Source organism: Corylus avellana, chromosome ca6, assembly GCF_901000735.1.
Source record: "Corylus avellana chromosome ca6, CavTom2PMs-1.0".
Lineage (NCBI taxonomy): Eukaryota > Viridiplantae > Streptophyta > Magnoliopsida > Fagales > Betulaceae > Corylus > Corylus avellana.
The window spans coordinates 5,283,934-5,299,911 of record NC_081546.1 but is presented as its reverse complement, the minus strand read 5'-3'; the positions used below and the strand labels follow the sequence as shown (position 1 = coordinate 5,299,911).

The 15,978-nt window shown below is 34.4% G+C and overlaps 2 protein-coding genes and 1 long non-coding RNA gene across 3 annotated transcripts; 1 reads left to right on the top strand and 2 right to left on the bottom strand.

Annotated features, from left to right (window-relative positions):
• Nucleotides 1-2,669: 2,669 nt before the first annotated feature.
• On the top strand, nucleotides 2,670-7,481 carry LOC132185633 (caffeic acid 3-O-methyltransferase-like). The gene is made up of 4 exons (XM_059599393.1): nucleotides 2,670-3,095; nucleotides 3,651-3,967; nucleotides 6,812-6,876; nucleotides 6,988-7,481. Exons 1-4 carry the CDS (start codon nucleotides 2,680-2,682, stop codon nucleotides 7,282-7,284), a joined length of 1,095 nt encoding a protein of 364 aa, XP_059455376.1. The 5' UTR covers nucleotides 2,670-2,679; the 3' UTR covers nucleotides 7,285-7,481.
• A 2,293-nt stretch (nucleotides 7,482-9,774) lies between these two features.
• On the bottom strand, nucleotides 9,775-10,761 carry LOC132184052 (uncharacterized). The gene has a single exon (XM_059597532.1). The coding sequence runs from the start codon at nucleotides 10,759-10,761 to the stop codon at nucleotides 9,775-9,777; it is 987 nt and encodes a 328-aa protein (XP_059453515.1).
• A 1,880-nt stretch (nucleotides 10,762-12,641) lies between these two features.
• Nucleotides 12,642-13,867, bottom strand: LOC132185935 (uncharacterized). Its single transcript, XR_009440654.1, has 2 exons — nucleotides 13,813-13,867; nucleotides 12,642-12,999 (listed from the first exon to the last, which is right to left on the bottom strand). It is a non-coding gene; the product is annotated as an uncharacterized LOC132185935 (long non-coding RNA).
• Nucleotides 13,868-15,978: the final 2,111 nt, after the last annotated feature.

Below are 15,978 nucleotides of genomic sequence, written 5' to 3'. Positions count from 1 at the left end.
AAAGAGAAAGGTCAAAATGAACTAATTAATGAAAAATCAAACACTTAATTCATTAAAAAAAATAGAAAAATGAAAAACCCTTTCAATATTTGCACAGTTTAATTATTAAAAATTATGAGTAAAAAAATTTAAAATTTAAACAAAATATTGTTGGTGTGAAAAAAAAAGGTTATAATTTCATTTGTATTATTTGTTTTCTTATTTGATTTGGACATTAATAATACTTAATTTATTGAATAATTTATGTATGAAAAACTCTTGAAATATAATCAACACAATTAATTAAGCTAATTAATGACCGGAGGTAAAAATAAAAAAACGGTTTAGATATTAAAAACATGGACATATGTCGCAATTCTAAGCACTCTCTACGTCAAAACTCGGCTTTAATTTATTAAAAAAAAAATCATGATTTAGGGTGAGAGAAATAAACATGAGTTAATAAAAAAAAATGTCAAAATGAATTAATTAAGGATATATTTTATTTCATATGTAATATACAATTTTTGTAAACTCTTTTAAGAGGTGGTACACTTTGTGTTTATGATATTGTTTTGGATATTTTATTTCATATGTATGGTACAATTTTTGTTAACTCTTTAAGATATGGTACACTTTGTATTTATGATATCATCATTTTGGATTTAGATGTCTTATGAGAGATGATATTGTATATATGGATTATTAGATATGTATTATGAGATATGTATGGGATTGATGAACGGAGAAAATATTTATGAATTAATCTAATATTTATGGAGAAAATACGCAATACAATATTGTATTGTATATTGTATATCAAGAGAAAATAAAAAATCTATACGGATTGCGTGGGAAAATTTTTTTCTTCATATATTAATTATTAGAAGCGCTTCGCGGTGTAGAAGCGCTCCTATATAGAAATAGGGGCGCTTTACACGCAAGCATCCCCTTGTATGAAAGGGGCGCTTGCCCACCTGAGTGCCCCAATTTAGAATGGGGGCGCTTCCTCGGCAAGACCCCCCTTTTTTTAAAAGTGGGGCTTGCCTAGGAAGCGCCCCCTTTTTTAAAAGTGGGCGTTTTTCACCACTAAGCGCCCCCTTTTAAAAAGGGGGGCGCTTAGTTCCAAACGTCCTATTTTCGATGTGTTTTTTAGTTAAAAAAGTCTCAAAGTTAAATTTTAGTTGCCATAAAAATTGACGTGTCCCAAGTGGCCTTAATCAAGCATTACGAAATCAATAGGGACATTTATATTTGGCCAGAAAGGTCCCAAATAACCATGTCACTAAACCTTGTTTTTTTTTTTTTTGTGGTAATTTTTCCTTAATTAATTCCTTTTGACCTTTCGTTGCCTTTCGTTTTATTAACTCACATTTATCTCTCTCACCCTAAATCATGTCGGTCTCTCTCACTCTAAATCCCTCTCCTTCTACGGCAACAATGTTTCAAAACACTTTCCTATAGAAGTTGATAGTTGCACAAAGTTTATTTGATCAGTTTCACGGAAATATATGTGACTCCGAACTATGATTTAAGGTATGAAATATTCGAGATGAATGTATCTTTGTGCTTTTATACATAAATTTTTAGCAATTGTGAATTGATCATCTTTAGTTTGTTTCTTGAGAATTTTTTTTTGTACCAAACACCGTTTTAAATTAGAGATTAGGTAGAAATTGTATCTCTCACTTTATAAAAAGACAAATTTTCCTTAGTTAATTCATTTTGACCTTTCATTGTGCTTTTATTTTTCATTCAAATTTCTTATTGTTCTTTTGTAAATTTAATTGACTTTGTTGTTCATTATGTTTTTTTTGTATTCCAATATTTCTTCTGCGATTTTTTATCTCTTTCTTTGATGAAAGAAATAAAACTACTCATATGAGAATTAATATTTTAATATGTTTTATGGGTCTTATGATTTAAGGGTCTTATGTTTTAACTCATTCCAGCTGGTTTTAAATTACACGTGTGAGAATTTTTTAATATGTTTTAATTTATATGGATTAAAACTAAAATTATATATGGTTCTTACAATAGTATATTTTTATGTGATTTATATATTCATGCAAACTTAAGTGTAATTGTGTCACTATGTTCAACAATATATTGGAGAATAACCTTTTGTATTTTTTTTTTTTATTGAAATAGGCATGTTAGATTTTTGTACATAACTTTTTTGACCTATAATAAAAAATATAATGGAGATGTGTTTTAAGTTTTAAAATCAAATTATAATGAATAATCTTGCGCATAATATAGGTTCTAAACTAGTAACTATTATAGGACATGTGGCAATTAAAATATTATTTTTCAGCATTTTTAACATCGAGTGGCCTTTTTATTCGGCCTTAAAGCTACCACTACCATTTAAAATGCATTTTTTTTTTCTAATACCATTTAAAATGCATTAAATAGAGAAAATGTACGAATTTTGAAATGGAGAGAATATTTTCCGAGGTTTAGCTGCTCAGCCGAAAAGTCCATCAATGTTGATCATTAATTTTTGCCGCTCAGGTGAAAATGTCCAACGTTAATTAATGACGACTTTTATTGGCGCAGCCAAAATGAACGTGCAGCGACGTACGTGGCGACTGCATGTCGTCCCGATCACGGCATGCAGTCTGCATTTTTGAACTACAAATACAACAAACAACACCCGGCCTGGAAAATCGAAGAAGCAAATTAGTTACTAAAAATATGGCTTCCACAGAAAACCAGTCCATTAACAAAGAAGACGACAATGCATGTCTCTATGCCATGCACGTGTCCACCTCTCAAATCTTTCCCATGGTGTTGACCGCTGCCATTGAGCTCAACCTGTTCGACATAATTGCTAGTCTTCGGGCAAACAGAGATGCTTACGTGTCGACCTCTGAGATTGCTTCTCAGCTGCCCACAAAAAACCCCGACGCCCCTTCTATGCTTGACCGTATGCTCCGTTTACTTGCCACGCACTCACTTCTTACTTGCTCAATGCGCACCTGCGAAGATGGAAGGGTTGAGAGACTCTATGGACTCTCACCGGCTGGCAAATTCTTTGCTCAAAATGAAGATGGCGGCCTCCTAAGTTCATTGGCATTAATTAATTCTCAACCAAATGTAGCAGAGCTTTGGTATGTACGTATATGCAACTATTGAACGTATGTACGTGTATATATATATATATAGGCAAATGCTAAAGGCCCAACTTTTTGCCCAACAAAAGTTCAACTTTTGTCTCTTTTTTTTTTTTTTTTTTTTTAAAAAAAAAACAAAATAAAAAATGGAAAAAATGTCTGAAGCAACTCTATCTATTTTTGGCCTTTTTTTATTTAGTATTTTTTTTAAAATGAAAAATGGTTTTTTCTTCATAATAATGACATTTTCTTAAAAAAATGACATTATTATGAAAAAAATACCATTTTTCATTTTTTTTTAAATACCAAATAAAAGAAAGACAAAAAATAGATAGGGTTGCTTCAGACATTTTTCCATTTTTTATTTTGTTTTTTTTTTTAAAGGAAAAAAATAAGGCAAAAGTTAGACTTTTGGTGAGCAAAAAAGTTGGGTCCCTATCATCCCTTATATATATATATATATCACACTGTCTATATATCACTGATCTTGTCTTCCAACTATATATATATACAACACTCAAAACTGTTTTGGCATTCATTTTGTAATTATAGGCGACATCTTAAGGATGGTATTCCTGAAGAAGGTAATCTAGATCTACATGAAAAGCTCCATGGGATCTCCATCTTCCAATACCTGAAAGCTAATCCAACATTGAACAAAATTTTTAACAATGCTATGGCTGATCTCTCCGAAATAACCATGAAAAAAATTCTTGAGACATACGAAGGATTTGAGGGGGTATCATTGCTGGTTGATGTTGCTGGTGGCACTGGAGCAACCCTGAACATGATCATTTCCAAGTACCCTTCAACTAAAGGCATCAACTTTGATTTGCCTAGTGTGATACAACATGCACCATCTTATCCAGGTACCATAATCCTTTAATTGCTATTAATTACTATGTCCACTTTCAATTGTAGGCTTGTCTGGTGGGAATAAGATCCTCAGTTAGTGGCCAAGATCTCATTTATATAAATAATAAAATATCATTTATACTTTAAAAATAATTAAAAATTAAAATAATAAAAAGTAAAAAATATTTTAAAAAAACTATGGAGTGTCCGGCCACCCCTTATGGCGTGACCGGACCACCACCATTGGCCTGGGGTGGCTGAACCAGTTAGGTCTGGGGTGGCCGAAGCCACCACAGGGCCCAACGGGGATGGTTTGGCCACCCCCAACAGCTAAACTAAAAAAAAAAATAATAATTCGTTTAGGGTTTGGGGGTGGTCTGACCACCCCCATTGGGCCATGAGGTGGCCATTACCTGACCTTATGGGGTGGTGAAGCCACCCCAAGTTCAAGGGGTGGTCCGGCCACCCCCAACGACCAAACTAAAAAAAAATAAAAAATTCGTTTAGGTTTTGGGGGTGGCTGGATCACTCCTATTAGGCCATGGGATTGCTTTGATCACCTCAGACCGGCCCAATGCCAACGTTCAAAGTCCAGACACAACGACAGAGCCTCTTACATCTATGCATCACAAATGGCAAATATAAAATTCCCAAACAGGAAAATTAACAAATATACATACCCAAGTTCCAAAACATCCAAATTGTTTCTTAGGCAAATATAAAATCTACTTAATCATACTTGGAGAGATTACAAGTGAATTTGCGTGGAATGATGAATGGTTTGTGGGCTTGGTTCTCCTGCGCTGCTAATGGTTCGAGGCCTCTTGAACAGAGTGATGTATGGATCATAAACTGTATCATTTGTAAATTGCAGGCATAGACCAATGTATACTTCCTCAGATAGTGTCTTTAGCTTTGACAAAAATTTTGTGGAGGAAGTAGAACGTACCGTTGCTCCCAGGCCAATGGTGGTGGTCCGACCATACCCTATAGGGTGCTGGACACCCCTTAGTTTTTTTAAAATACTTTTTACTTTTTAATTTTTTTAATTTTTAATTATTTTTAAAGTATAAATAATATTTTATTATTAGTTATATTAATAGGACATATGTCGATCTTGGCTATTAATTGGATATTCTCCAGTCCATTTTGGACTGGAGAGTATCCTATTCCTGTCTAGTGTGCATGCTAGCTAAGACGATTCGTTAGTGACATATTCGCACAACTACTTTAAAAATCTAGAAGATTATGACAAATAACTATATATTAACAAACAAATTAACAAAAAAAACGAGTTGACCCGTGTACTGTAATGTTACACTTCCTGTGATACCCCAAAAACTTAATCCCATTTGGGAAGATGAATTGTCCACTCTAAATGAGTAGAGTATAAAAGCACTCATGGGTTCCAAGATCCACGTTGATTATGTTAGATCTCAAAAATTGGCTTCATTCAATGATCAAAACATTGGTTTTAAAAAGTTTCAACACCTTTGTGTTTTGGTGTAAAAGTATTGTGTTTTGGTGTAAAAGTTTAAGTCTTTGTATGTAATTTATAAATCTGATATACATGTACCGTCACCTAGCCGTGCTAACGAATTTCACGAAAAGATCATTCAACCAAAGAGAACTGTCATCTGATGCATCACCAAGTCGTGCTTATGCTGGCTATTCCAGTCAACTCCCAAAAGCACTGTCACCTGAAACGTCAGCTAGCCGTGCTTATGCTGATGGACGTGAGACTTCCAGAGAGCTTCATGTCCAGAGCCGTCACTTGATCGATCGTGCTTATGCTGAGAATTCTAAAGGATTTCTAGAGAGCACTATCACCTTAATCATCCTTACGCCACTGGGCCTTTCAAAAGACTTAGTAATGAAACCCTAGTAGTGTCTTTACAGCTTTAAGGTCATCCTTACACCGCAACATCTGGTGCACTATGTTGAAGACATTTTTTGAGTGTTTTTTCTTCATCCCATAAATACTTAAGGATGCTCTATCTCTAAGGTTAAGCATATATATTAAGATCGAGCACATTCTAGAACCTTTATAGAGGTTGCTTTTGCTTCACCATTGTTGAGCTAAGAATTTAAAGTTTCTTCATGAAAAGTCATTCTTGTAGGACTTAGCACCCATAACTGTATTTTATAAACAACTAATTAACTATGTGGGCTACTTATCTTTCCAATATGGGATCGGGTGTTACAAACTTCCCCTCCCCCTACTCCCCCTTAAACCCGGCCCTCAAGTCCTTGTTAGAGTCACATCATGCGGTGTTAACAATAGCGCATGCCAGTACTAGGTGATAATGCTAGCCACATCTGCATTATCACTTCAATAAAATCTAGTTTTACCTAATAAATAAGCAATGTGAAACTCGGTACTCATAATTGTCCTTTATAAACCACCACTCTTTGTGGACTACTCATTTTCCTAATGTGAGAACAGTATATATATATATCTTTGTTTTTCAAGCCAAGTATGCCAAAGACTTTGTAAAAAAGTTGGGTTGGATGGGAAGAGCCATATCCGAGCTCTCTCTCTCTCTCTCTCTCTCTCTCTCTTTCTCACTCTAGGGCTGCTAGTAGCGAGCAAAAATAGCATGGATTAGGGCTCCTTAGGGTTCTACACAATATTTCTAAATAGTCTAGCTTTGTGTCTGTTTATGTTGGTTTAGTGAGCTTCTTTGTGCTTGTTTTGACTTATCTGGTTTTTTCGAGCAATTCAGGTTTGGTATGTTACGCGGCCTTGTGGTTTTTGCTGTGTCGATGCTTAGTGGCTGGTCTCCCTTTTTCTATATTTTCTATTGGTTAAAAAAAAAAAAAAATTATGTTGAAGAGCAACGTCAACTTTTCTGCAGGTATCGAGCATGTTGGAGGAGATATGTATGTTAGTGTTCCAAAAGGTGACGCCATTATGATGAAGGTCAGTTCATTAACCATTTATGTGACACTTGAAAGTAAATTGGCATGGCTTAACTCAAAAAAAAAAAAAAAAATGACCACTTCTTTGCATTTTTCATGCATTATATTGCAGAATATATGCCATAACTGGAGTGATGGAGATTGCATACAGCTTTTGAAGAATTGCCATAAAGCACTGCAACAAAGTGGAAAGCTGATTATCATTGACTATGTAATGCCAGAGGCACCTGAGTCAACTGATGCTGCTAAGTTTGTTTCCACCATTGATAATATGATGCTTGTTATCTTTGGAGGGAAGGAAAGAACTGAGAAGGAGTTCGAGGCCATGAGCAAGAGTTCGGGATTTTCGGGTTTTCAGGTTATCTGTCGTGTCTACGATGTTTTGGGAGTCATGGAACTTTACAAATAAGTCTCCAATTACTATCCAGTTTGCAGTATTTTTCTTCTAATTTCGTTGCCAATAAATTTCTTGTATGAAATAGGACTTCATCTGTAAGCCTGTAACCTTTGTTTGTGTTCTCTTACTTGCTATATTTCAGTCCTTAATGGACGTATTGTGTCAATGAAGTCATGCATCTCATAGTAATGCATGGTGATTTACTTGAATCTTAACCTCAATAAGATTCAATTATAAAAAAACAGATCGATTAATAAATAAATTCTTGATACAATAAGATCGATATTCGTACGTACGCATATGCATGCATTATATGGTTCAATAAATTATTGATTTCAACAGTTCTATGAATGAAAATGTCCAAGATCTCAAAGTTCAAGTTTAGTATTTGTGGTATGAGGTATATATCTGCTTATGAGGTCACCCCTCTCTCTCTCTCTCTCTCTTATTGTATAGACAAAGGGCTTGCTAGCCATCCCTTTGGTTGCTTTGGGGTGATCAAACTAGGGCAGTATAAAAAAAAAATTAAAAAATAGTTAGATTAATAAAATATATATATATATATAAATACGACCATATATAACTTAACTGAAATAAGATTTTTTTTTTTTCTTTAAAACATTTTGCATCTTAGCGAAAAAAAATATTTCCACAATATATCTCGACGGATATATCGGGTAGGTGGGAGTATTTAATTACCTTAGGGCAAAAAATAAAGAAGTTAAACTACAAGGAAATAAGGTATTTAACCTTTTCTTTTTTTTTTCTTTTTTTTTTAATTCTAAAAGAGTAGGAGGGGCGACCGACGGTGGCTGCTTTACCTTACGCGTGACCGTATAGTAGCACCTATGAAGTGGGAACCAACGACAAGAATGGCGGTGGTGGTCTCCAATATATATATTCTTATCTATCCTCTTCTCAACCCCACAAATTTTCTTGCTCTCATTTTCTAATCTCTCTATCTCAGCTTTGATCGTTGCAACATCTGGAATCTCGTCGTCACAGAACTTTGTAACGGTGAGGTCGACCGTTAGCCTATACCTTCCCATCCAAGAAATGGCTGATTTTAGAGATATGCATAAATCGAGGAGCTGTAAGGTCTCTTCCATGTAAACATCCAAGATATTTATACAATCCCACAAACTGGGTATCAGATTTCTCGTAAAAGAGAAGCAGCTGGGAATGCATCTTCCACAGGAGATTAGTGGCCGGCTTCAAAGCACCATTTACGGGAAATGGAACCTTCAGGTAGTAGCCATGTTTGAAGCCTATCGATGTCAGAAATTAGAAAAGAAAATAACGTGACAGATTCATCAATATTGTTGGTGGAAGAAGATGGTTTTCCTTTGCGTAGAGGTGGGAAACATGTAAGAAACACCCTTCCCATCGTGAAACATATAATTATGATAAAGTTATCGATTGTAATAATCATTTAATTTGTTTGATGCATAACCTACGCTACACAAATTCCTTGGTTTTGTGACTCACATATATATAATGATGTTTTGGGGCCGTGGTTAGTGACATTCAAATAGTGACCTTTTCAAAATGGTTGTCTTGGATTAAAACAACCATATAGTTTCCAGAAACCTGAGCAACAAGAAGAAAATAATCATGGAGGAGAGGGAGCAGCAGAGTGAAAAACAAAAGTTGCAGGCGAGTAAACAAAGAGGAAGTGAAATAAATTTGCAAAAGAAGCAGAATCACATATCATCAAATCCAACAAATCAGCATCAATTATCCAACAAATATGTAGTCCAAGATCTCTCTCTTGTTGTATAGACAAAGGGCCTTTGGTTGCTTTGGGGGTGGTCAAACCAGGGCAGTATAAAAAAAATTAAAAAATAGTTAGATTAATAAAAAAATAAATACGACCAATATATAATTAACTTAACTGAAATAAGAGTTTCTTTCTTTCTTTAAAACATTTTGCATCTTAGTGAAAAAATATTTCCACAATATATCTTGACCGATATATTGGGTTTAGTAATGTAAATTTTTATTTATTTTTTCTATTAAAAAAGAGTAAGAGGGGGTTGACCAACTGTGGCTACTTTACTTAAGTCTGGCTGTAGTAACACTTACCTACAGAGAATCAATGACTGGAGGGACCTTGACGGTGTATAAGGAACTGCAAGTGCTCTCTCAAGGCCGATTAAATCATTGTCTGATCCAGTCTAATCAGGGCATCAATAGAACCCAAAACGTTTAACACTAATCAGCTAGTGTAGGGATTCCTATTACAGGAATTCGAACTTACGCCCCTATTGCGTGCCCAACCACTTAAGAGCTTCTTTAATACCACTTAACCAGTTAACCACCACCACTAATGGTGGTTGGTAGTGTATTATTCATAGGATACAAGAAGTCCAACCACATACAAAATCTCCATAGAAAAAAATACATACAATATATATATATATATAAAAAATGACAATACTTTCATGATTGTTGTAACTTACAAATGATTACTTATTTTATACATCAACAGATCTATTAACACTACTTTCCATTGACCACCATAGCCAGCAACTTATCCCTTCCATTTTCAACCTCTGCAAACAGCTCTTTCACTACAGCTTCAAACATCTCCATGCTCTCTTTGAGAGCCGAAGAGCTTCTCTTCAGCAAATCGATACTCTTCCTCAGCCTTTCCAGATCCACACCTTCTTCCCCCTTCAAAACCTCCTCTTTAATATCCAAAACCGCCTTCTCAATAACCATATTCTCAACCAAAACCGACCTTGTACAATCCTTCCCCTTCAAGCAGCACCCCACAAGCTTCCCAAGAGAAGCTGAGAAAAACTTCAGCTGAGGAAACCAACGGTAAACTTCCTCGTACTCTCCAACATCAGAAACTGGATAGAGAATTGCAGAAAAAAGAAGCATGCCCATTACATCAATGGTGCTTTTAACGGCGTAGATGAAACGGATAGTGCTATCATGATGATGATGACGATTCTTGCTCTTTGTTTCAGCCATGGCGGCGGTCTTGAACATATTCTTATATTTCCTCTTCTCAACCCCACAAATTTTCTTGCTCTCAGTTTCTAATCTCTCAATCTCAGCTTTGATCGCTGCAACATCTGGAATCTCGTCGTCACAGAACTTTCTAACGGCGAGGTCAACTGTTAGCCGATACCTTCCCATCCTAGAAATGGCTGAGTTTAGAGAGTTGCATAAATCAAGGAGATTGAAGGTCTCTTTCATGTAAACATCCAAGATATTTATACAATCCCACGAACTGGGTATCTCAGATTTCTGGTAAAAGAGAAGCAGCTGGGAGTGCATCTTCCTCAGGAGATTAGTGGCTTCAGAGCACCATTGAAGGGAAATGGAACCTTCAGGCAGTAGCCATGTTTGAAGCGTATCGATGTCGGAAACTAGAGAAGAAAATAACGTGACGGATTCGTCAATATTAACGTTGGTGGAAGAAGATGGTTTTCCTCTGCATAGAGGTGGGAAACATGTAAGAAACACCCTTTCCATTTTGAAACATGTAATTATGATGAAGTTATCAATCCTAATAATCATTTGTTTGATGCTTAATCCACTTTCATAAATCAGACTTTCCAGCGAAAAAGTTGATGCAAAGTAATTGCATGAGTCATCATCATGGATTTCATTAGCTTTCATAATATAAACTAGTACTTTTCTCACGCCAGTAGGAAAGAATACGTGTTGATTAAGGACTTTAAAATCGTGTATTTTTAAATATACTTTTAAATGGGACACTTTCTACAATTTTGTTTAAAAACACGCCTTTAGCTTACGAAATCGTGGGACCGAACACACTCTTAGGGTGCGTTTGGGATTGCAATTTAAAAATTACTTAATTTAAAATAGGAAAAAAATCTGCGATTTCAATAAACAGGTTAAGGATGCTTATTCAAAAAAGTGCGAATTTAAACCAAAATCATGAATTCGCATAACAAATATTTAATAAAAAAATACTTTTTAACATATTTTACCAAATGCCTTTACGATTTTAAAAAGTAAGGATTTCAAAAACGTTATTTTTAAAAACACTATTTTTAAAATCGCACTTATTGAAACCGCAATCCCAAATAAACTCTTAAGATGAGTGGAACATAACAATTCTACCTCGAGTTCGAGTCGGTAGCAATCCAATGGACCTAATTCGGCTTTGCAGGGTGAAGCATGCCTATGCCTTTTGAAAATTTGAATCAAAATGAAGGGCTAAACTATAAACCAAAGAATCAACTTGAACAATCACATAAATTTTGTTTTTTTTTTTAAAAAAAAAAAAAAAACTTGAACAATAACATGGGATTGATAACACTAACCTTTTAAGCATAGTGCTGATGCAGATTAAATACTCTTGAAATTTATCAAATCTGTTAGAGAAGGAGTGAAAGAAGCAACAGATTTGGATTGGTCTTTGCTAGCCTAAAATGTATGATAAAGAAAATGGGAGATAGAAATCGATAGATATACCAAGAAACCTTGTTATGAGTGAACAATCAACCTAGAAACCTCTTGTCTTCTCTTATGGTGCATTTATTTTAAAATATATATAGAAATTTAACCAGAGTGGAAGATAAAAGCATGGAGAAATTTAACATTTAAAAATTAATGCCATAAATACTCAGAAAAAAAAGAAGACGAAATCAGCAGCAATTACTGTGACAAGCAAGAGATTTGTCAATAAAAACAATGATCGAAAAAATCTACATGGTAAGATATGATGCTATGAATTTTAAGGAAAAATGATAAAATTATTCTTTCACGCGTTCTTTTAATTCATAATAGTAATTGCAGTTAATGTAGACACAATATTGCTTAGGAAGGAGAAACCCAAATTTTAGGAAAAGTGACAAATAACAGATTTGGGAAAATATGCCCTGCCAGCAAAATTATAGCCATGTCATAGTTAATGCAGTATCATGTTTGTAATTAAGCAAACAAGTGATCAATTTAATTGATGATTAATGACAGGCATGTTAACCATAAACTCCTAATTATTTTACCAATTATGAATTGTCACACCAATTTGAAAAACAAATTCTAATAAAAGTTGTAATATTCAAAACATTTTCCTTGTTCATTTGCTCTTGTAATATGGTATTATGTACTTGCAAAGGTGAATGTACCGATCACAACACGCAAATCAATGTTTTACAAAAGAATAATGTTAAAATCCACATTTTTATCTCGTAATGTTGATGTGACAGTCCAAACTAATCTTTGAATCAATCCTTTCAAAAAAAAAAAAAAAAAAAAAAGATCTCGAGAATTAGTTAGAGCTGCCATGTCAGTATTGTGACGTAGTTGTGAAATAAAAATACAGGATATTATTACTCTTTACAAAAAATTTAGCATAGAAAAGATTACCCTCTTGGCACAAGGAAAGCAAGCATATAAATAGGATTTTATTATCTGAAGATAATTGAGCCTCTGTTGTTATGTCTAGACAAAAACGTGTCATTCAGCTTCAACGAGAAAAAGAAGGTATCGTTCACTTTCCACAATCAAATAAATATTGTGGTTTAAAAATGTAGATTCAGTATAGAAGTCGCAATTTCAAATTTGAAATCTGCTCAATAAAAGGATGCACCTGCACAGTTAAAAGTATTAAGACAGGCGTGTAAGGCACTTCATCAAGGCATCTGTATGTTCTGGCTTCCCAACAGATACACGCACATAACCCTTCAATTCCTTCTTGTTGTAATGGCGGATCATTACACCCATTTTTGCAAGGTCCTCCTGTACCAATATAAGATTATCACAATTTTTTATATTGGTGAAAGAGATTCTTCTACGGACCTCCGACGTGCTACATCTAGACACGCGAGTGTACAAAATGTACCTAATAATTTAGAGGGAAAACAAAAATAAAGTATACCATTACCTGGAATGAGATCTGGTGTAATAGCTCTTATATAGGCTGTTCATTTTAAATGAATGATCTAAATCACAACAAAACTTAAGGAAGAGAAAGAAGTAGCTTGCAGTGCACGGGGTACTTGTTGGGGTGGCCGAACCACTCCCTTTGGTCATTGGGGTAGTTCAACCACCCCCAAACCACCCTTTGGGAGTGGCCAAACCTCCCCTTGTAGCCAAAGGGGGTGATTGAACAGCCACCCCTTGCACTGCAAGCCATCATTTGTTCTCTTTCTTTTGTGTTTTTGCAATTTGGGCCATTCATTTTAAATGAACAGCCCAATGAGAGATTTTGCACCCGGTGAAATAACCAGATCTCTATCCCCATTATCTACATTTTAGTCCATTTTCCTAGCTGGCCCATATCGATCATAATTTTGAGTAGAAAACTTCATCCGAAATTATTTTGCAAACTACATAGCAACATAATTAAAGTGAAGGACACAAACATTGCCCTATCACAAACTAAATTGAATATAGTATTGTCTCCAAAATAAATATAAAGAAAAAGAAAGGAATTATCTTGACAACTACACCAAACAATCAAATCTAACTCTATATAATGGATTACACACACAAAGACATGCATAATCTTTTCACATGGTAAAGTATGATATAAGCGAGAAAATTACGCACCTTCAGTTTCTTGGCATCGATTCCAGATGCAACCTCACAAAGAATGAAATTAGAATAGCTTGGAAATGGATTGATAAATTGTTGGGGTAAGTGATCCAGATGCCTTATCTCCTGTTACGTATAAAGATAATTCAACAACTAGCGTTCCAGATGTTAAGACTTCTACAGCAACCAAAAGTGTTTCAAACTCCTCACACTTATCCATGAGTTGATCTCTCCTAGTTTGAATCTGTAAGGCCTCGTTTGGTTCGCGGAATGTCTTGTTCATTGAAAAATGATTAGCTATTACTGGAGATAGAAGAATGTGAAATAGATTAGCTATTCATATTCTTTTGCTTGGTTGTAACGCTGGAATAGACTAGCTAATCTTATTCATTCGTTTGGTATAATGCAATATGTTGGTGAATGAAATCATATTGTGATCAAATTTCCTAAAATACCCTTATAATACAAATTTATATTATTAAGGACTTTCATTCTTTTTTTTCTTTTTTTTTTTTTAAACATAAACAATTTTACTATAATTTCTTTTTCTTTTTTGTTTTTAATTATGTCAAGTTGCCTTTTGTTTTTTTGTTTTTTTGTTTTTTGCAATTATGCTACAAAGTTATTTATATAAAAAAAATATATAGTTGGAGAAATCAGAATCAAACTCAATCTTGAAATTAAAAAAATATAGTTGGAGAATGTACAGAGAATCAAAAGAAATAAAAAAACAAATTATATATTTGTATTTTATAAAAACCTTACAGATTCTGTTTCTCCGTAAAAAAAAAAAAAAGAAAAAAAAAAAGGAGAAACGAAGAGAAGAAAATCAGAGAGAAACGGTAATGTAGAATCAAAATAAATCAAAAAAAACACAATTATAAATAAAATAAAAATAAAAACTAAGAAACTAAAAAAATGAAGGGAGATCTAATATAGAAAAAAAAAAAAAAAAAAAAAAAAAAAAAAAATCGTTTGCACTTGCAGAAAAATTGTACCAAAAGAATCAGAGAGAAAATAGAAAGAGAGATAAGAAAATAGAGATAACGAAATATAGAGACGGAAAAAAGAGAAACGGAGATATGTATGTATATATATATATATATATAGAGAGAGAGAGAGAGAGAGAGAGAAATATAGAAGAATCAAAGAGAGAGAGCGAAATTTAATCTTACAAGTGGGGTTTTTTGTGGCAATTTACACAATTAATTTAATCCTATAGAAAAGGATTAGCTAAGCCACTCATTTTTTAGTGGCTTAACTAACCTTGCGTGTATGAGATTAATTAGTAGTCTCATGGGAATAGACTATTCCCAGGAATAGAGTGTTACCAAACAAAGGACTAGCTATACTTAGTGTTAGTTAATCCAATCCAAGGGTAAGTGTCTTAATGCATTAATATCTCTCCCTTTATTAAAATACAATTTTTCCTTAATTAATTCTTTTTGATATTTCGTTTTATTAACTCATATTTATCTCTCACCCTAAATCACGTCAGTCTCTCTCACTCTAAACTCCTATCAAATTATAATGAATAATCTTATGCATGGCGCGGATTCTATGCTAGTAGCTAGTATAGGACAAGTGGTTATTAAAATATTATTTTCAGCATTTTTAACGATCGAGTAGCTTTTTTATTCGGGCCTAAGGTTGGCGTCAGCTTTAGGGATCAGGATCCCCTCCAATTGCTCTCAATTGGAGAATCTCATTTTTTGAGATCTTAGCCATCCAAAACATCCAAGGGTCTAAAGTCATTTAGGAACACAAAACACAAAAATAAACCTATCACACCTGATTATAAATAATAAAAACATTTATTGATTTATTTTTAAAAAAAAAAAAAAATAAGTGGAGGAGAAGCCACCTCATGGGACGGCTCCGGTGGCCATCCCATGGGTGGCTGGGGGTGGCGCAAGGCCACTCCTAGGCCATGGGAGTGGCTGTACGCAATGGTGTAAACGAGCCGAGCTTGGGTGAGCTTGGGCTGTCCAGGCTCGGCTCATTTATTTTTGGGCCAGGCTCGAGCTCGAGCTCGACTTTGCTGCTCGAGCTCGGCTCGACAGGGTTGGAACCCTGTTCGAGCTCAAGCTCGAGCTCGTCAATTTTGCTTGAGCTCGAGCCTGGAGCTCGACTGTTTTTTTTTTTGGTAATTTAAGTGTATTAGATTACAAAAATTATCCA